Source organism: Mobula hypostoma, chromosome 11, assembly GCF_963921235.1.
Source record: "Mobula hypostoma chromosome 11, sMobHyp1.1, whole genome shotgun sequence".
In the NCBI taxonomy this organism is placed as follows: Eukaryota; Metazoa; Chordata; class Chondrichthyes; order Myliobatiformes; family Myliobatidae; genus Mobula; species Mobula hypostoma.
In genome coordinates this window covers 88,116,760-88,138,674 of record NC_086107.1, presented here as the reverse complement: position 1 = coordinate 88,138,674, position 21,915 = coordinate 88,116,760, and the positions used below count along the sequence as shown (strand labels likewise).

The 21,915-nt window shown below is 44.0% G+C and overlaps 1 protein-coding gene across 1 annotated transcript; it reads right to left on the bottom strand.

The window, feature by feature from the left end:
• Positions 1-396: 396 nt before the first annotated feature.
• On the bottom strand, positions 397-21,097 carry LOC134353494 (guanylate-binding protein 1-like). The gene is made up of 10 exons (XM_063061498.1): positions 21,021-21,097; positions 14,364-14,597; positions 13,731-13,858; positions 13,038-13,147; positions 9,007-9,194; positions 8,140-8,385; positions 6,402-6,682; positions 5,618-5,830; positions 4,240-4,342; positions 397-740 (listed from the first exon to the last, which is right to left on the bottom strand). Exons 2-10 carry the CDS (start codon positions 14,572-14,574, stop codon positions 397-399), a joined length of 1,824 nt encoding a protein of 607 aa, XP_062917568.1. The 5' UTR covers positions 14,575-14,597; positions 21,021-21,097.
• Between the last annotated feature and the right edge of the window lie 818 nt (positions 21,098-21,915).

Sequence of the window (21,915 nt, the reverse complement as noted above, 5' to 3'; positions counted from 1 at the left end):
CTGAGCTGGATGATCAGCCATGATCATATTAATGGCGGTGCAGGCTCGAAGGGCCGAATGGCCTACTCCTGCACCTATTTTCTATGTTTCTATGTTTCTATTCACATCGCTGGGGTTCAGAGACACATCAACTGGAATCTACGGATAAACTGGGGGAAAGTTCCTGACTCCACTTTAAATGATCCAGTGTGTGTGCCCCAATATCAGGCTGGGGATTGGATGTGGAATATGTGAGGTGGACAATATTTGCGGTCCAGTTCATTGATCAGACAGGGTGTGGGGGGGGGGGGGGTTGGAATATGTTAAGGATGTCACAGGGTTGGTGCTGTGGACACATTTCTAAACCGCACATCTTTTTTGTCTACTTTTCTGCTCAGGATGTAAATGGTTTTACCACTAGCCTGTGATTTCCCACCACAGTCTGAGCTCAGCAGCACTCTCCCTTATGAATTTCATGAAACTCCATTTTGATGCCTCTTCATATTTCTTCCCCAGGTAGTCGTATATCTGCTGAGCCCTTTCTGCATGCTCCATCCTGCCCTCAGCTTTGTATTTCTCCATCTCACTCCTTGCATGCTCCATGGCTTCCTTCAGCTCCTCCATACTGCACTCTTTACCCTCCTCAAACCTTTCCCTGATCTGCTCCATGATCTTCTTAATCCTTTGTTCCTCAGCAGCCTTCCTCTCCTGCTCCATCTTCTCCTTCTCATGATTCACCCTTGAGAGCTCCTCTTCAAAAGCTGAAAAAAAGGGCAGAGGATGAATTGATTAGTCTGTGCAGAGTGGTGAAGGGGTCACTTCTCTATGTGTGTGTGACAGGACAGTGAGAGGTAGATTCACTCACTGTTCAGCCTAAGACAACATACACAAAATGCTGGAGGAACTCAGCAGGTCAGGAAGCATCTATGGAAATGAATAGACATTCAACGTTTCACCTGTGACCTGGTTTCAGGACTGTGAAGGAAGGGGGAAGATGCCAGAATAAAAAGATGGGAGGTGGGAAAAGATACTAGCTGGAAGGTAATAGGTGAATCCAGGTGGGTGGGAAAGGTCAAGGGCTGGACAGGAAGCAATCTGATAGGAGAAGAGAGTGGACCATAGGAGAAAGGGAAGGAGGAGGGAACCTGGGGGTAGTAATAAGCAGGTGAGAAGAAGTCAGTATGGGGTATAGAGGAAGAAGTGGAGGGAATGTTTTCTTTTTTCCCAGGAGAAATCAACATTCATGTCATCAGGTTGGAGATCTCCCAGACAGAATATAAGTTGTTATTCCTCTATCTTGAGAGGGGCCTCTTCTTGGCACAAGATGAAGCCATGGATCAACATGTCGGAATGGGGATTGGAATCAAAATGTTTGGCCATTTGTGACGTATGGTGTGGAGGTACTCGATGAAGCTGTCTCCCAATTTACAATGGGTCTCACCAATGCAGAGTCGGCTGTATCGGGATCGGATACAATAAATAACTCCAGCAGAGTTGCATGTGAAGTGTTGTCTCACCTTGAAGGACTGTTTGGGGTCTGGAATGGAGATGATAGAGGAGGTGTATGGGCAGCTGTGTCACTTAAGCCACTTGCAGGGATAAGTGCCGGGGGAGATTATTTGGGTGGGGTACGGGGGGGGGCAGTTTAGAGATGAATGAATGGGAGTGTTCCCTACAGAAAGAGGAGAGGGCTGGTGAAGATATGTTTAATTGTAGGATCCCTTTGGAGATGGCAGATGTTGCAGAGGATAATGTGCTGAATGTAGAGGCTGATGGGGTGGTAGGTAAGGGCAAAAGATACCATAACACTGTTAAGACTACAGGAACATGGGTGAGTGTGTTTATTCAGGAAATGGAAGAGATGCAGGTGATTGCAGCCTCAATAGTGGAGGGAGAGAAATTCCATTCTTAAAAGAAGGACATCATTGATCAAACTCTTTTCTTTCCAAAAAGCCATTTTTAGAAATTTTTCAGATTATTCTTTACAAATATGCATGCAATCAAAAGCAACATATTTAAAGTCTCATCTTTGTCCTTTTCCTCAATCTCATCCACTCCTTAGTGGCTGCCAAATATACCCCTGACAGAAGAGACAAGTGTGAGGTTTGCCCATGTCCATTAGGGAGGGCGAAACTCCCCTGCTCTCCCTCTCTGCCTCTCACAACAGTCCGAAGAAATCTTTGAAATGGGCTGTTCTCCAGCCTACTAAAGTGCTAGTTGTTAAAGTGCTGGTATGTGGACCCTGCCCACATTTGTGATAGAATGAGCTCTGCCCACAACAGGTGGTGTCCGAGCACAGCACCAGGTGTATAGGAGAATGGTGTGGACACACCTCATGAGCTATGCCATTTCCATACTAGAAGTAAATAGCCATTAACATCTTTTTCCAGGGACTAGGATGAGAGGAATTATCATACAGGACACATGGCAATCTATCTTCTCACTGTCTATGGACACCAACACCCCAACTACCATAAGTACCTGTCACCCTCCAGGCAGAAGTCACTCACAGCTGACACGTGCATTCCTGTCTCTGCAGCGGGTGTCCCAAACCCACCAGCTTGTTCCATCTCCAACACAATCCTAACCCAAGGATCAGTGGTGGAGGAATCCTCAGATACCTCAGGGGAATCTAAGTCAGTTGGTGACCACAAGGGAGGGACCCTCTCCACATCAGGCGTCAGATCAAAGGATGGATCATTGTTCCTGGCTCAGAAAGTCTATCCAGAGCCATGCCCTGAGGTAGCGAGGAGCAAATCTCACCGCAGCTCTTCACCCAGTCTCTGAACCCTGGTAAACAAGTCCGGGGAAAGTATTCCTCATTCCAAAATGGGCAGCTCTTGGCCTACCCTGGAGTCTGAATGTAAAACCCAATCTTTATTGCCTGTGTCCTCCTCTTTATCCAGTTCACTGCCCTTAGCAGCAACACTGGGCATCCCCCAACCACTGGAGCACTCTGAGTCTACTCCATGAGAGGGGTTGGTGTCCCAAGGAGTTTTTCTATTCCCATCACCCACAGCTACAAACAGTGTAAATACTGGGGCCCCACTCCACGTGGACCGTGTTTCTAATCTACACCAGCCAAATTGTCTCTCATCCTGTGGTATTCTCCCTTGTTTCGGCATAATACACCGGGTTTGGATTAAACTATTGACTCTCCATTTGTATGAGAAATTCAATGATACTCTGATCACCCTTTCCAAGATTATCTTGACCTACAAGATTGTTAGCCTCTCTCATTACCCAGGATGAGGAAAAGATGGAACATTCTCTTGTAGGTTCCGTAAAACACCCTTTTAGAAAGCTATCACAGGTGCATTCTGTGAAGTCCTCCTCAAGACTGCCTTGACAAATTTGAGCTATCCACTCAATGAGCAAGTCCTCATCACACATGCCAATCTATTCTAACATGCATTGGATATTCTAACATGCCTTTGCCAGTGTAATGTTATTATTTCATGCCACCACTAGGTCCTACTGCTCCTCGTCTTCTAACATCTTTCCCCACTCACTCCTAGTCTCCCATGCCTCCCAGTACCCCACAACCCCTTAAGCCCTCTGAGCCCCCCTCTTTTTACCTCCCTACTTCCTACAATTCCTCCAACCCTCCACCCACCCCTGATCCCAACCCCACCTCCTGCCATGTCTTCAATACCCTGTCTGAACTTCCTCTCTCTGAAACGGAGAGTTCTGTCCTCAGCCAGGACCTTCCCTTCTCCATGTGCTGACACCTCAATGAGTTCAGAATTCAGAATCAGGTTTATTATCACCAACATATAATGTGAATTTGTTTTTGTGTGGCAGCAATACCATTTCGGGCAAAGACATATTGTCTATGCATTTCAAAAATAAATTACCAGTGCACAATAAAGGGTTAATAAATTGATATTGATGCTCGAGTTAGAATAACATCATATGCCAAGCCCTTCTGTTGTCTCTGCACCTATATCTCTTCAACAAGGATTACCCACTCCTCACTGATAACCCTTACTCCTGCCTCAACCTCCTCCTCTTGAGCAAGCACTCAGGATTTCTATTTATGTTTGCAAGAAACCCAACACCAACTTTTTCTTCATGTGAACATGTCCAAGAACATCAGCACACCCCTCCCTGACCTCACTATGACTTTGGTCCTTCTGATGAACTCTGAGGCGAAGGAAGCAAGAGTGTCACATTTTTTTTTCAGACTGGAAGAGTTAATTTTAAACCTACAGATTCACCCTGACTTCAATATTTTGACCACTTTGTTTATTTTCTCACCAGAGACACACATTTGTTCCTCCATCATCCCACTGTGCATCTTCTGTACCTGGTATAGACGAGGTTTTTCCTCTTCCAGGAAGTGGGTGAGGACAGCCCACCCCTACAGAGAAAAGAAGATACAATCATTCACGTCCAACACTCTCCCATCACACCAGTCCACAGAGACCAGAGACAGGCTCTCACCGTCAAACGACTAGTGCTAGGGATTGATACACAATCAGAAAACTCCTCTTACCAATCGACAGGAAATTCATAAAACCACGATTGGATACTATATACAATTTATACTGTGGCATTGAATGAAGGCAGAACATGTTTTTAAATGACACAAGGATAAGTTGTAAAAATGACACACAGAGGTGACGAAGAGTAGAGAGATGGGTTCTGTGAATGGACAAGGATCAGGCAAATTGAGCACATTGTGGGATAATGCAAAATGTCCATTATGGCAGAAAAATAGATAAAAGTATATTATCCAAATGGGAGAGTGTGTGAAGTTCTGAGATGTAGAGGGATCTGGGTGTCCTAGTGCAAGATTTGCAAAATGTTTGTATGCAAGTAAGTGGGAGAGATAGAGTGCGTAACAAATTAGAAGAGTAATACTTCAGTTATATCAGATCTTGGACAGCATAGGTCTCCTTTAACACTAACACACTGGAAGCAGTTCAGAGATGGGTTCCTGGACTGATACCTGGAAGGACAGGTTACCTTATGAGAAAAGGTAGGACAACTGGGGCTATACACTTCTGTGTGAAAACCTAAAACTAGGAGTCATGGACTGGATCGGTTAGTGTATGGGAAATGGTCATGAACTGCAAGCTGAGTTGGCTAGATTGATCAACAGAGATATGACACAAAAATTTTTTCCCTCAATGCCTAATTGGTTTTTGGAACTCTCTCCGTTGAAGCAGACTGGAAGCAGAAAGTTAACATTTTTTTAGAAGCGAGATTGGAAGGTTTTGAAATCCAGCATTAAAAAGATAATTCCCACAGCCCACGGATACTCTGGCTGATCACTAACTCTTCACCCACTGAATCCTCTCACATCCCACAGACATCTCCCCCATCATGAACTCTTCTCACCCATGGAATCCCGTCCCACAGTCTCACAGGCTTTCATCCCCCCATCACTGAGAAAAGTTACCCACTGAAATCCTACCACTGACAGAGTACCATAACTGGTTTCCTGATCACAGACTCACTACACCCAGTTAATGCCATTCCAGATGTTTCAGAAAGTGGAAATCATATTCACTTTTGCTGGGTGAATGGAAGGAAGTAGAGGGGGGAAATTTTCTGAATCCTGGTAAGGCAGAGGAAAGAAAAGCTCTGAGAATTGGAAAGTAAATGCCTTTCTCTATAATATTGAACACACCTCCATCTCGTTCTTGGTCTTTTCTTCATACTGCTCGATGGCCTTATCAAGTTCTGCCTTTAGCTTTTGGAAACCACCAGGACTCTGGTAATGTCCAGATGCCAGGTTTTCTTTAATTGATGACATTTCTTTTGCTAGAAGAGCCTTGCATTGCTCTTGTGACTTCTCCTTGATCTTGGCCATGAGAGACTTGTAAGTGGAATTCATCGTCTCCTGAGAGTGAAGGAAAGATGTACAATAAACTGGAAGACCAAGTATTGTACATTGACCAGTGTCTCTCAATCTCTCTCTCCAAGGGGCAGATCTCTACACTGACCGGTGTCTCTCAGTCCCTCTCTCTCAGGGAGAGATCTGGATACTAACCGGTGTCTCTCAGGGGGAGATCTGTACACTGACCAGTATCTCTCAGACCCTCCCTCTAAGGGGCAGATCTGCACACTAACTTTATCTCTGAATTGCTGTCTCGCAGGCAGAGATCCGTACATTGATCAGTCTCTCTCAGTCCCATTCTCTCTGGGGTATAGATGACCACTAACTGTATCTCTGAGTTGTTCTGTCTCAGGGAGAGATCTCTACACTGACAAGGAGTGATCCGTATACAAACCGGTGTCTCTCTGCCACTCTCACTCAGGGAGTGGCCTGCACTACTCGGTGTTTCTCAGCCCCTCACTTTCAGGATAATATCTATACTGCCTGTCTCTCAGTCTATTTTGTTATGGTTTGGATCCAGGGACTGGTGTTCTGAAATGACACAGTTGTTAATCATTGAACATGAGAAGCTCACCTCCAGCTGTTGGATGTGTTTGCCGCTGTTGTCATTCATAGATCTTTTGTGGAAGATATTGAATGCCTCTATGCTCCTCGCATTGTAATTCTCTATGAGTTTGCTCATAGTAAGGCTGCCAGATTCTGAAAATTTTTTCATTTCAGTATCAAAGAATTTCAGGGCTTCATCTACTGCTGCTTGGTTTTCCACCTCCACTAATCTGGCGACACAGCTCTCCACACACGGTAGGACCCCATCCTCCATCATGCCAACATATGCCTTGGTCAATTCAACAAATCCTGTGTGAGATATTTCTGGAGGTCAGTGCCTGGGGATCTGATCACACTATCAGTTTCCACCCTCCACATCCAACGTACCCAACCCATTCACGTTCACATCCATTCCCCACCCCCTCCAGTTCTCTCCCATTGTTCATACTCCCAATAGGACCCCACTCCTTTCCCATTCATTCCCACGATCCACATTTCCAACCCTTCCCACTCACTCTCAGTGGACTGTATCTCTTTCCATTCGCTCTTCCATTCTACACTCCATGCCACACCATCCCACTCATTCCCATTATTTGTATTCCCACAGGGATTCTGAACTTCCCATTCACTTCCATTCTACACACTTCCGATGGGATCCCAATACCTTCTCACTCACATCCCTTGTACATCTCACTTGTACACCTCCAAATCTCTTCTCTTTCAATCTCACTGTCCACATTCCCATGTACTCCGATAATATATTCCCATTCCAGGTGAGTGTTTTGGGCTAAGACCCTTCATCAGGACTGGAAAGGAAGGGGAGAAATCAGAATAAGAAAGTGGGTGGTGGGGGGGGGGGGAGTGAAGAACTCCAAGATGGCAGGTGATAGGTGAAAACAAGAGAGGAAGAGGAGGTGAAGTAAAGAGCTGGAAAGTTGATTGGTGGAAGAGATAAAGGGCTGGAGTAGGGAAAATCTGAAATGAGAGGGATGAGAGGGTAGAAGATTATGGAAGAAAGGGAAGGGGGAAGAGCAACAAAGGGAGGTGATGGACAGGGAAGAAGTTAGAGAAATCGATGTTCATGTCATCAGAATGGAGGCTACCCAGACAGAATATGATCTGGCCTCATCGTGGCAATAGAAGAAGGCCGCTCACTGACATGTTCAAAATGGGAATAGAAGTAGAACTGAAATGGATGGCTACTGGGAAATCCTGCTTTTTGTGGAGGACAGAGTGAAGGTGCTCAACCTGTTGGCATGAACGTAGAATGCTTAAACATCTGGTATAGCCCAACCACCCTCACCCATCTCCTTCACCATTCTCCGTTCTTGTTTCACTCTCACACCTTCTCACCTGCCTATCACGCCCACACATCCACGTGGTTCTCCTTCCCCTTCCCTTTCTTACATGGTCTTCAGTCCCCTCCTATAAGATTCCCCCTTCTCCAACCCTTTATCTTTTTCAAAAATCAACTTCTCAGCTCCTTTCTTCACCATTCCCCTTCTCCTGGTTTCACTTTGTACTTCTTCCTCCTCCCCCTCCATCATTTTCTTATTCTGATTTCGCCCCTTCCGTTCCAGTCTCGAGGAAGAGTCGCAGTACGAAATGGAGACTGTTTACTCCTTTCCATACACATTGCCTGGCCTACTGAGCTCCTTCAGCATTTCGTGTGTGTTGTTTTGGATTTCCAGCTTCTGCAGATTTTCTCATGCCAGGTTAGTGTGTTATACTGAACAGAGGTAATGAGGTTTTGCCCGGTTACTCACTCCTGCCCGTGACCAGCTGACCCCCAACAACTCTCTTGACTTTCTTGTGGGTGTGAATGTAATCCATGAGGTTCTGTCGCTCCGTAACAAAATCCTCATCCAGATCCTTATCCTCCATTTCCTGGAGCTGCTTGAGTTTCTTCCGGAATGCGGGAGTGGGAAATGCAAAGCAGCGACGTGAGGGAAAATTATCACGGATACACCTGCGGAGTTCATTATTTTTCTTGTCCTGCTCACTGACCTCACCTGTAAAAAAGAACCAGGAATCAGGCAGGAATCACCCTCACTGAGTCTGTTCTCCCCTTCCCAACATGGTGACTGTTACCCACAGGGCTGTGGGGAGGAATAGGGGAAGGACAGGAATGAAACAGAGGGGAGGCAGTTTGCGAGATGTGATGGTGAAGGACAGGATGTGTGGGAGGGGCATCAAGTGCATTGTAGTTGGGTCATGGGTGACTTGTCATGGAGGGGAATGATGTGACATTGGTGTCATACAGGGTAGTTGAGGATCATGTTGTTTGAGAGGGTGGAAGAGTGGCACCCAGCCGATCAGATGAAACTGGTGTCAGCTATGCAGGAGTGATGCATTTATACCATCAAACCAGAGGACGGTGTACATGAGATTCAGAATATTGCAGGGAATGTGAATGTGAACAGGGCAGGGGAATGCAGAGTAAGTGGAGAATGAGCGATGTGAAGGGGCTGGGAAACACTGGACTGTGTGTGTGCACAGATTCTCAAAGGTAACCGGTAGCCCCTTCCTCCACCACCCCCTCACACACTGAATTCAACCCTGCTCCCTCCCTTCTCTGGCCCCTTTCCAAGTTCACTCTATCTCCTCAGAGACTGGCACTGCCACATACTCACTGTCCTTCAGTTTCAGACTGTGCTCCAGGTACTCATTCAGAGTCACATCTTTTCCATTGATGTTCATTTCCAGTGTCAAATCACGGATCACCCAGACAAATTCAGGGAAGAAACGGACATAGTCCCAACTGTTACAGCCATCGGTCTGGGACTTCATCAGGATCCGCTTAGACAGTTCAGTCACAAAACTGGGAGCAACATCAAGGATAACAGAATGATTGGTTGGCAGGAAAGTAGTGAGGAATGTCAGTCACTGTACAGATCTGCCCCTGAGAGAGAAGAACCGAGAGACGCTGGTCAATATACAGATTTTCCCCTGAGAGAGAGACGGAGAGAGACTGAGTAGCACCAGTCATTATAGACTCATTCTTGCTGGTAGTAGAGAACCCTGGATGTCAAGGATTATTGTAATTCTAGTCATGAAAAGAGGAGGTGTTGATGAAGATGCAGGCAGCTTGGATCTAGTGAATCATTGAACATATATGGAGTATGCCAGAGTAAACGCAAGCTGAAATTTGGAGGACAACAGGGAGATAGGGCTGACTTTAGCTAAGAAAATTAAGAAGAATTCTAAGTGACTTTACAAATATATTAATGAAAAAAGAGTAAAATGGGGCGACTAGGGCAGGGGTCCCCAACCGTTTTAGCACCGCGGACCGGTTTAATATTGACAGTATTCTTGCGGACTGGCCGACCGAGTTGGGGGGTGTTAATCACAACCGGAATATAGGTGAAACTATAAGTCACTTATAATTGGCTAATAATACACTCAATTTTGTTTCTAAAACTGTTTATCTAACGAAGTTAATATTGAACACACAACACATATTTTCCTCCCATGAATATAGTGATAAGTCAATTATAAGTCACTTATAAGTCCATAGCATTATAACATTTCAAGTAATGTTTGGATATTAAACACACAGCGCATATTTTCCTCGTATGAACATATAAAATCATTGCAACACACCAATATCGGTGTGGGCTTGTTTCCCTGCAACGGGATGGTCCAATCAAGGGGTGATGAGAGACAGCGATACTCGAAGGGGGTTTCTTATGTTCAGTCTATTCCGCAATTTAGTTTTCGTTGCATTCATTGCAGAAAATCTTGCTTCACAGAGATATGATGTTGGAAATGGAAGCAACGTTTTCAGTGCTTTCGTGGCTATTTCAGGATATTCGGCCTTGACTTTGATCCAGAATGCCAGCAGGGATGTTATGTTAAACATACTTTTCAGCCCACCGTCATTTGCAAGCTCAAGAAGTTGATCTTCTTCTTGTGCTGACATGGATGATTCACCGGGGGCATTCACAAATGGGTCATAGACCCATTCCTTTGCACATCTTGGGTCATTTGCGGTTGGGAAATAACGCTCGAATTCTGCTGACAGCGAAGATGGGTGATCGCGCACCAGCTGTGAGAAAGACAGTGCAGCCTCAGTCTCTCAGAAAATCACAGTTAATGTTGGGAACAAGTCAAATATGCCCCTGTCCACTCGTCGTCCCCACAGTTCCAGTTTGGCTTTGAAAGCAGACACTTTATCTGCCAATTTGAAGATTAGATTATGAGGACGCGCAGTCCTCTTTTATTGTCATTTAATAATACATGCATTAAGAAATGATACAATGTTCCTCCAGAATGATATCACAGAAACACAAGACAAACCAAGACTGAAAAACTGACAAAAAACCACATATAGTTACAACAGTGCAAAGCAATACAGTAATTTGATAAAGAACAGACCATGGGCAAAGTAAAAAAAAGTCTCAGAGTCTCTCGAAAGTCCCATCATCTCACGCAGACGGTAGAAGGAAGAAAAACTCTCTTCCTGCCATGAGCTTCCAGCGCTGCAAACTTGCCGATGCAGCGCCCTGGAAGCACCCGACCACAGCCGACTCTTGAGACCATCCGAGAATTTCAAGCCTCCGACCAGCCCTCCGACATCGAGCATCAAGCACCATCTCTGCTGAGCGCTTCGATCCCGGCTCCGGCAACAGGCAATAGGCAAAGCCGAGGATTTGGAGCCTTCCCCTCCGGAGATTCTCGATCGCACAGTAGCAGCGGCAGCGAAGCGGCATTTCAGAAGTTCTCCAGATGTTCCTCTGTGCTTCTCACGTCAGTCTCCATCAAATCAGGATTGTGCACAGTACCTACTTAACAAATACCGATATCATTTCTGAGCGGCCATGCGCGCCGCATCACGCCGCCATTTTCTCCTCCCCTCCTTTGTTTTCATTCTCCCGTGAAGTGACAAACCGAATTCATTGAGCAGGTTGAAGATGTCACACAGATAGCCACTAAGTACGATGCTCTCAGAGCAGCAGCATTTGTGGAGGTGGTTGCTCTCACCACTTGCTTCTGTCCCGCTTGCTCACGTTATTTCCTCTCAAAAAACTCAACAGGTTTGTCTTTTAGAGCAGGGTGCTTGGACTCAAGGTGCCAAAGTAGTTTTGAGGGCTTCATTGCCTCATTAGACAGCTTGCCTCCACATATCACACACTGGGGGCTTGGAGCATGTGAATCACTTATCACAATAAAGCCATATTTTATGTACGACTCATCATATTTTCTGTTGAAGGAAGCTTTCTTTTTTTTGCAGTCTCTGCCTCAATTGTCTCTGTGTTATCATCATTGTTAGGCCTTTTATCTCCCCAACCACCTCTTCTAAAGAAACTCTCAAGCGACGTTTCTTTTTTACTCATACCGACTGATGACCTCGCGTACGTTCAAGTTCAACAGTGGACGTGACAGGGAATGAGGAAAGGTGCAGCTGACTTATATTGCTTCATACCACCAAATAATATCGTTTCCTCACAGACCAGTAGCACATGCTTTGAGGCCTGGTGAATGGGGACCACTGGACTAGAGCACCAGAAAGAGCAAGATGGAAATGTATTTGTGGAACTGCTGGAGATGGGCACAGTTCTCAAGGATTAGTTCACTGTCACGGTGGACAGTGAAGATGAGTACCAGCAAGTGCAGTGGGATCTTGGTCAGCTGGGCAGCTGGGCTCAGGAATGCCAAACGGAATTCAGATAAGTACGTAGAGTTACATTTTGGAAGGACTGATCATTGCAGGAGTTTTACATTAAATGCAAGGGCTCCAAGTCCCTTTGGAGTGGAGGTGTATGGTTCCCTTAAAGTAGAGAGGATGGGGGAGTGAAGAAATTTTGGGCAGACTGGCCGTCATCAGTTAACAAACTATAATTGAAGTGGATGGTGACACTGTGATTGTACGAAGCATTAGTGTGGTTACACTTGGAGTATTGTGTAGAGTTTTGGTCACACAGTTTTATCAAGGATATGATTAAACTGGAAAGAGTACAACGAAACATTTAGAAGAATGTTGCCAGGAGTAATGGAATTAAGAAGTTAAACAACCTGGCCTTTATTCTTTGGAGCATAGAAGATTGAGAGGTGACCTCACAGCTGTAATAACAAAATCATGAAGGGCATTAATAGGGTCAGTGGTCTTTGTTTGCAAGGTTGGGGAAATGAAAATTACAGGGTATACTATTACGGTTAAAGTGAAATGATTAATAAGAATCTGAGATGTCAATTCATATTGACAAAGGGTGGTGATTCTATTGAACCAGCCAGCAGGGGAAGTGGATGAGACACTTACATCAGACACATTTGTGAAGTACATGGACAGGTCTGAAGATGATGAGAATTCAGAGGGATGTGGGGACGTGCTGGAAAATGGAATGAGCTTCAGAATACATTTTAGTCAGCGTGGACAAGCATGGCTGAAGGGATACTTTCCCTGCTGTATAACTCAATGACTCTGTGATTGAGAGACAATGGTCAGTGTACAGATATATGCCAAAAGAAAGGACAGAGAAACATCAGTCTGTACACAGGTATCCCACAGAGGGAGACAGGTGCTACAATATCTCCCCAAGAGAGTAGAATTGAGAGACATCGGTCACTGTGCAGATATTCCTGAGAGAGAGGGCCTGAGAGACATTGGTCACTGTTGAGATATCACCCTGAAAGAGCGGGACTGAGAGACACCAGTGAAGGATACTGTAGATCTTGCAGGGATTTCTGGTCTATGTTTTTTTGCCCATTGTAAATGAAGACGCTGCTCAGAAGGATAGCCAGTGAGTAGATGGAATTATCATTGTGGCTGTCTCCCTGCAGGTGAACAGACAACCAGTTAGTGAGAGCTCTTGCTCAGAGATCAGTCTAATAGATAAGCATCTGGACATTTCTTGCTCAATGTTTTCAGAGGTTGGTGGGTGAGGCTTCATTCCACAGCATCCTTCCTGTCAATGCAAGCAGGAGCAGGTGTATGGTCAAGGAAAGACTTACAGATACAATCTTGGCCAGTGCTCTCCACCACAGTGCTGGGAGAGAGCACATTCTCATGGCATCTTAACATCCTTTTCATTTGGGAGGATGAGGATGGGAATTGGTGTGGGTGGGACAGGAAACGGAGTGGGTAATGGTATTGGACCATATGCAGTTTCAATGAAAAAGATGACATAATTCCTCCCTGAAGCCCAGCATGAACCTGTGATAAAAATGTTAGTTAATTCATAAAATAATTCATTAATTTTTACTTTAAATCTAGATTGTAAACAGCATTTCAATGTCCACACTGCCTGTGGAGGGATTTGTACTCTGGTCTGTGGATATTTCTTCTGTCTGTGGGTTACCCATTTGGTAATGAAACCATTGTTCTGAGGATGGTGATAGTTGTGAAGGAGGGACTGACCTTCTCAGGATCTCCCAGACCCTCGGTGTCCAACAACAGGAGGACCTCATTGGGTCTCTGAGGGAGGGATCGACACCACATCCAGATTCCTTTGGTGTGAGACTGGACAGTTGAACTCACTGAGAACCCTACAGAGGGAGAGAGATAGTGAGAGACAGAGAGGTAAACTTTGCAAATACAAAAGCCAAGTTCCATAGACAAAGACATGGAGGTTGTGAGTACTCTATCCTTCATTTGTGAGAGAGCAATAGGGTTTGGGAGGAATTGTTGGGAACATGGGAAGAATAAAAGAGATTGTTGTAGAGTTTGTGTAAAAGAACAATTGATGGTCGACCCAGAGTCGGTTTTACAGCAAGAAGCTCTGGTTGCCATTAATGACTCCAGTGTTCTCTCTGCATCCGAGATATGAAGCAAGCTGTTTAAATTCCCCAGATGTCTCTCGATCCACTGTCCAAAACAGTGATGGGAACACCAACGTGACACCAATGGATGTCTCCAGTACATCTCCCACTACTGACAGCTTAAGAATGCAAGTGTGCTCTGTGTGTCCCAGGTCTCAGGATAATTTCTACAAGAGTGATAGTAAATAAAGGTGAAAGGTTAGAGGTGGAAGTTTACAGCCACTGCCCTTACCCTTCTTGTCTCCCGCGAGACAGTTCATGAGGTAGGACTTCCCTGTACGAGCAGCACCAATCACAGCCACAACAACCATTGGATCCTCAATGGACTGGAGGACCTTCAGAGCCTCTGGGTTAAGTTGCAGCTTCCCATCCTTGTTACAAACCAGCTGCAAGGGTTTCTCCATTTCCATCTTGTTGGCAGCAGGGTCCCTGGTTACTGACATCTGACAGTCCTTTCTCGAAATGTCTACAAAGTCGAGCAAGGGAATCTCACAAAGTTTGAATCAAAATGAATGGAGCAGGCAAAACACAGAGCACATCAACAAAACAACTGCATCTCAATCCTGAACCCATGGAGTAGATCACAAACTTTAATTTACTCACCAGAAGCTGTTAATCTGCAGTTACCAACTCCCAATACCATGGATCATATCCCAGCCTCTAAATTACTCCCGGGGTTTTGTTGCTTTATATATACTCCCTCTGGACACCTGAAATAGACTATGGCCTGTAACTAACTCGTGGGAATCTGTTCTTCAACATATAATCTCTCCAAATCCCTGCATTAGATCCAAGCCTCTAAAGCACTCCCAGTGATCCAGTGATCTGTTTATTTTCTATATGAAATCGCCAAATCCCTGGATTAGGTCTCAGCCTGTAACTCACCCCCAGCTGTCTATTGTTGTATAACATAACACCACAAAGAACCCTTCTGTTACTCACTCCAAGGGATCTGTTGTGATTTTGTCATGGTCCTGACTGAGCAGCGGCAGGCATCCAAGATCCAGCGCTCCAATTCCCCAGAGTATGGTTAACTGCCACTGTCCATCAGAGACTCAGACTGCCAATTATTGCCTGCCACATTCCTTCATGGAAAGTCTGTACTTAATGGCCTCCTACTGAGCACTCAGTGCTCAATCATAGGAGTTCCATTTCTTGTACTGCTGTTTGTGATTTTTGCTTTTGGATTTTGTTTGTATCATCTTGTTTACTTTGAGTCTGAATTAATTCTGGACCTTACTCTGCACTTGGGTTAACAACTATCCATAGGTCTCTCGTTACAGCACGATGGAACCATCATGAACTCAGCAGAGTACGAATGTCTGCAAACCACACTGGCCGACCAACGAGCAATTGTAGGCAAACCTGACAGCATGCTTTGGGAGAGCCTCACCACTCTCCAGAAACTCTCATACTCCAGTATGCAGGATCCAAGTTTGCCCTGAGCTGCTGACAGATCCAGACATTTTCAAGCTGGAGACTCTGTCAATATTCGTCTATCCCCTCAAAGCCCCCTGCTTCTTTCTTGACAAAAGAACCAATCAATTCTGCTCCACCACCACTCTCCTCTGTCTGACAGAACTGGTCCTCACCCTAAAAGACTTTTTCTTTGGTTCCTCCCACTTTCTCTACAGCCAAGGGGTAGCTAAGGGCACTCGTGTGGGCCCAAGCTAAGGAGATCAGTGCTGAGTGTATAAATACGTTAGGGCATTTAGAGGTCAAGGAGGAGGAAGTGTTGTGTCTCCTCATGAGTATTAAAGTGGCTAAGTACCCAGGACCTGATGGATTTGCCACAGGTTATTGAAGGAGGCAAGAAGCAAGATTGCTGGGGCCTAGAACAGTATCTTCATGTCCTCTCTAGCCACAGGTGAGGAACTGGAGGTTGGCGAGTGGCTAATGTTGTACCTCTATGTAAGAAGGAAACAAAGGAAAATCCTGGGAACTACAGACTTGTGAGTCTCATGTCAAGTGTAGTGAAATTGCTGGAGGAAATTATTAGACATAGAATATATGAGCACTTGGAACCTCATGAACTAATTAGAGAGAGCCAGCATGGCTTTATATGGGGTAGGTTGTGTCTTACTAAATGGATTGATTTTTTGACAAGTGATGAGAAAGATTGATGAAGGTAAGGTATTGGATGTCTGTTCATGGATTTTACAAAGGTGTTTATTAACAAGGTTGAAAGAGTGCAGAGAAGGTTTACAAGGATGTTGCTGGGACTTGAGAAACTGAGTTACAGAGAAAGGTTGAATAGGTTAGGACTTTATTCCCTGGAGCATAGAAGAATGAGGGGAGATTTGATAGAGGTATATAAAGTTATGATGGGTATAGGTAGAATGAATGCAAGCAGGCTTTTTCCACTGAGGCAAGGGGAGAAAAAAAACCAAAGGACATGGGTTAAGGGTGAAAGGGGAAAAGTTTAAAGGGAACATTGGGGGGGCTTCTTCACACAGAGAGTGGTGGGAGTGTGGAATAAGCTGCCAGATGAAGTGGTAAATGTGGGCTCCCTTTTAACATTTCACGAAAACTTGGACAGGTACATGGATGAGAGGTGTATGGTGGGATATGGTCCAGGTGCAGGTCAGTGGGACTAGGCAGAAAAATGGTTCGGCACAGCCAAGAAGGGCCAAAAGGCCTGTTTCTGTGCTGTAATGTTCTATGGTTCTATGGATTGACAAAGTCTCTCATAGGGGGCTGTTCCAGAAAATTAAGATGAATGAGATCCATGGCGAATTGGCCATTTTGATTCAAACTGGCTTGCACATAAAAAAAGAGGGTAGTGGGTGAAGGGACTTACTCGAGCTGGGGGTCTGTAATTAGTGGTGTTCTGCAGGGATCTGTGCTGGGACCTCTGACATTTGTAAAGTATATGAATGACCTGGATGAATATGTAGATGGGTGGGTTAGTAATGATACCACGATTGGTGGAGCTGCGGATAGTGTACAAGACTGGCAAAGGATACAGCACAATATAGATCAGTTGCAGATATGGGCAGAGAAATGGCAGATGGAGTTTAGCCCAGATTAATAAGAGGTGTTGTACCTTGGAAAGGCAAATGCAAGAAGACAGTTTGCTGTTAAGGACAAGATCCTTAACAGTATTGCTGAGCAGAGAGATCTTGGGATCCAAGTACTTGCTCCTTAAAAGTGGCTACACAGGTCACAATGATGGTTAAGAAGGCAAATGGAATGTTTCCTTTTATTATGGAGGCATTGAGTTCAATATTCAGGAGGTTATGTTGTAAATTTATAAAACTCTGATGAGTCCATATCTGGAGTATTGCATATACTGTAGTTCTGGTTACACTAATACAGGAAGGATATTGAGGCTTTGGAGAGGGTGCAGAAGGATTTTTGCAGGAGGCTGCCTGGTTAAGAGGGCATGTGCTATCACGAGAGTCTGGATAAATGAGTTTTTTTCTCCGGAGCAGTGGAGGCTGAGGGGAGATTAAATGAAGGTTGTAAGATAATGAGACGCATAGATAATGTAGACAGGGAGTATCTGTTTCCCAGGGTTGAAAGAAAGAGATGCTGCATTGAAGGTGAGAGGGGGGAGTTTCGAAGAGGATGTGAGGGGTAATTTTTTAACTCCTTGTGGTGGATGCCTGTTTTGCACTGCCTGGTATGGTGGTAGAGGCAAATAAATTAGAGGCTTTTAAGAGATGTTTGGATAGGCACATAGATGTAAGGTAGATGGAGGGATATAGGCATTGTGTAGGTAGGAGTGGTTAGTGTTTGGGTGTTACACACACAAAATTTTGAAGGAACTCAGCAGGCCGGGCAGCATCTATGGAAAACAGTAAGCAATCAAAGTTTTGGGCTAAGACACTTCATCAGGACTGGAGAAAAAAAATGAGAAGTTAGAGCAAGAAGGTGGGGGTGGGGAGGAAGAAATGAAGAAGTGCAAGGTGGTAGGTGATGGGTGAAACGAGGAGAGTGGGAAGGATGAAGTAAAAAAAGCTGGTAAGCTGACACCGGAAAGTGAGAAATGGTTGGAGAAGGGGGAATCTGATTGGAAAGGGCAGAAAACCATGAAAGTAAGGGAAGGAGCAGGAGCACTAGAGGGAGGAGATGGGCTGGTAAGAAGATAAGTTGAGAGAGGAAAACGGGAATGGTGAAGGGTGGGCACAATTACTGGAAGTTCAAGAAATTGATGTTCATGCAATCCACCTATTAGAGCCACTTAATGACTCCAATTAGAGTCATGAAACAGAATTGGGCATTTTGACCCATCAGGTCTTCTCTGCCATTTCACCATGGCTAATCCATTTCCCCCTTAGCCCCAATCTCCTCCCTTCTTTACATGGCCCTTTTTGCCCTGACTGATCAAGAATCTATTGTTACAGTGTATTCTGGATTTAGGGTATATAGCAAATATTAATTTCAATGGCAAACATTCAGATCTGAATATGGAATTTAGATTGAATTTAAAAATACAATTTGGAGCAATGGTCTTCCTGAAGCTACATTTTAGAATAAATTGCAGACCAGGAGACATCCAATTGACTGATTTATGTCTACATATACATGAATGCAATCAACATCCCATTGCATAAATACAACTCAAAGTCCATAGCATCTAGAGCAAGTCGCAGACCGGGAGACATCCATATGACTGAGATGTCTGCATAGGTATGAATGCAATCAACACCCCATTGCATGAATATAACTCAGATGTATCAGTATTGTAGTGGAGCAAAGGGACTTACAGAGGCATGTGAGAGGAAATGGCCAAATTTGATTGGAAAAGAATACTGGCGTGGATGATGGCAGAGCAGCAATGGCTGTAATTTTTGGAAGCAATTCGGAAAGTGTAAGATACATACATTCCAATGCGGAAAAAATATTCTAAAGGTAAGATGATACAACCATGGCTATCAGGCGAAGTCAAAGACTCCATGAAAGCTAAAGAGAGGACATATAATAGAGCAAAAATTAGTGGGAAACTAACAGATTGGGAAGCTTTCAAAAACCAAAAGAAGGCAACTAAAAAAGTCATAAAATATGAAAAAATGGAATGTGAAGGTAAGCTAGCCAATAATAAAGAGGATATAAATAGTTTCTTCAGATACATAAAGTGTGATGGAGAGGTGATGTGGTAACCTGACCACTGGAAAATGATGCTGGAGAGGTAGTAAAAGGGATAATGAACTGGTGGATGAACAAGTGTTTTACATCAGTCTTCACTGTGGAAGACACTAGCGGTATTCTGGAAGTTTGAAAGTGTCAGGGGGCAGGAGTGTGTGATGTTGTCATTACTAGGGAGAAGTTTCTTGGGAAACTGAAAGAGCTGAAGTTAGACAAGTTATCTGGACCTGATGATCTACACCCCCAGGATTCTGAAAGGGGTGGCTGAAGAGATTGTGGAGACTATGGTAATGACCTTTCTAGAAGCAGGGCAATACACACTAAATGCTGGAGGAACTTAACAGACCAGGCAGCATTTCAGGCTGAAACATTGACTGATTGTTCTTTCCCATGGATACTGCCTGGCCTGCTGAGTTCTCTAGCATTTTGTGTATATTGCTTTGATTTCCAGCATCTGCAGATTTTCTCTTGTTTATCTTTCAAGAAGCAATTGATTCTGGCATGATTCCACAGGAATGGAAAATGCAAATGTCACTCTACTCTTCAAGAAGCGTGAGGGCAAGGGAAAGAAATTATAGGTCAGTTACACCGCACTTACTTAACATATAGGTTACTTATTTCTTTGCAGATTTATAACATTACTTAAAAACACCGAAAATATCAAGTTTCAAATATATAAGTTGAATCAAATTATTCATTGTAGCTATATTTACTTTCTATTTTTTGCAGACCCAATTTAAGTTGAAATGTTGAAGAAAAGAAAGCATGAAGGGAAATGTTGGGACACTTCCAAAACTTGGATCTGCCATTTCATAAAACATTTTCTCAAAGCATCCTATAAAGTAATTACGAAGAAAGCATGGCAGCTCCTCTACTTCCTTAGCAGTGTGAAGATTGAGCATGATATTTAAAACTGAGAGTCTTCTGTACATGTGTGGTGGAGAGTATATTTAATGGCTGCATCACAGACTGGTATGGAAACACCAATGCCCTTGAATGGAAAATCCTGCAAAAAGTAGTGGATACGGCCTAGTCCATCACGGGTAAACCACCCCCAACCATTGAGCTAATCTACACAGATTTACCATGCTCTGGCCAAAGAGATTCCTTAACTCAAGACTAAATGGGCTTCCTTCTATTTTGAGGCTGTGCCCTCTGGTGTTCCCCCGTGACAGGAAACATCCCCTCCACAGGAAACATCCTCTCCATGAGATCCCCCTCATTCTTCTGAAGTTCAGTGAGTACAGGCCTAGAACAATCAAGTGATCTGACACCCTAGAATAGATGATATTTCTTTCAACATTTTGAAGTAAGTCATTGGCAGCCTCACAATTCCCATTCAGAATGAAATTACAGACACCTCTAAATGTATTCAGCTCCTTGTTTTTGTTTGTTCTGCACATGCTGATGCCACCAAAGAAGAATTCATATTTTGTCAGTCCCTTTTGGAAAATACAAAGACCGTCAACATTGTGGAAATGGTAAAAAGTTATTTTGCCAAACAAAACTTTGACTGGAAAGTAAACTCCATGCTCTCTGCACAGATGGAGCTCCTGTGATGCTGGGTAATGCATCTGGATTTGCTACTTTAGCGAGAAAGGAACACTCCTCACATTGCCGTCACTCATTACCTTTTACACAGATATGCACTTGTCACAAAGACTCTTCCAACAACCCTGAAAGAAGTTTTGTCAACAGCCATAAAAGCCATCAACTGTATTAGAAGTAGGTCTCTGAATATTCGCGTTTTTAAAAGATTTTGTCAAGAAATGGGTGCAGAATGCGAAGTGCTTCTTACCACACAGAAGTTTGGTGGCTCAAGAGGATCATTCTTGAAGTGTATTTTCCAACTGAGGATGGAAGTTTCACGTTTTCTGAAAGAAAGAGAAAACACATTTTTGGGACAGTTTGAGGAAAAAAAGACAGGAGTGTATCTATGGGTTGGCTTACCTGGCAGATATTTTTAACCGAATGAATGAAATAAATCTTCCAGTCCAAGATCCTGAAGCCACCACCACGGATGTTACCGAAAAATTACAAGCTTTCATGGCTAAGCTGTCGATATGGAAGAAGGGTGTAGAGGCTGATGATTTTGCTGACTTTCAAATACTGGGGCAAGTGCTTTACCAAGATGGATTTGAGATACAAATTCCTCTGTCAATTCCTTTGAAGAGAGACATCTGCAAATACCTGGAAACACTTCAGAACTCTCTCAACAGTTATTTCCTTCTTGATGGCTTTAAAGTTCAGCCATGGAACCGTAATCATTTTCTTTCTGATATCAACAGTATCGAAGATGTTGATCTAACCAAAGATGAACTTATTCACTTTGGGACAAAAAGCTGACTGCAATTGGAGTTTACATCAAAAGGCCTTGGAGAATTCTGGTGTTCCTTGACAAAAGCCTATCCTCATCTTGTAAAGCAAGCTATGAAGTGTAAATTCCATTTGTAAGAACTTATATTTGTGATCCGAGATTTTCAATTAAAACCATCAAAAAAAAAGACAAAATTGATTGGATGTCCAATATGACCATCCCACAAGTTAATGTTCTCATTCAAGCTAAACAGCAACAGCCTTCACACTGACATATTTTTAAAAAATGAAATTTAATTTTAGCTGGCCTATATTTTAAATGTAGAGTCATGTTATTTAAAGCTTTGATGAAGATATATATACATACATATATATAT

Bases quoted from the DNA above. Each gene is read 5' to 3' on its own strand.
- LOC134353494 (XM_063061498.1), bottom strand. From the start codon at position 14,574: ATGTCAGTAACCAGGGACCCTGCTGCCAACAAGATGGAAATGGAGAAA. The intron at 13,859-14,363 runs GTAAGGGCAGTG...CTCCCTCTGTAG, and splicing joins TCTCGCGGGAGACAAGAAGG to GGTTCTCAGTGAGTTCAACT. The intron at 6,683-8,139 runs GTGAGTAACCGG...TATCTCACACAG, and splicing joins TCAGCTGGTCACGGGCAGGA to GATTTGTTGAATTGACCAAG.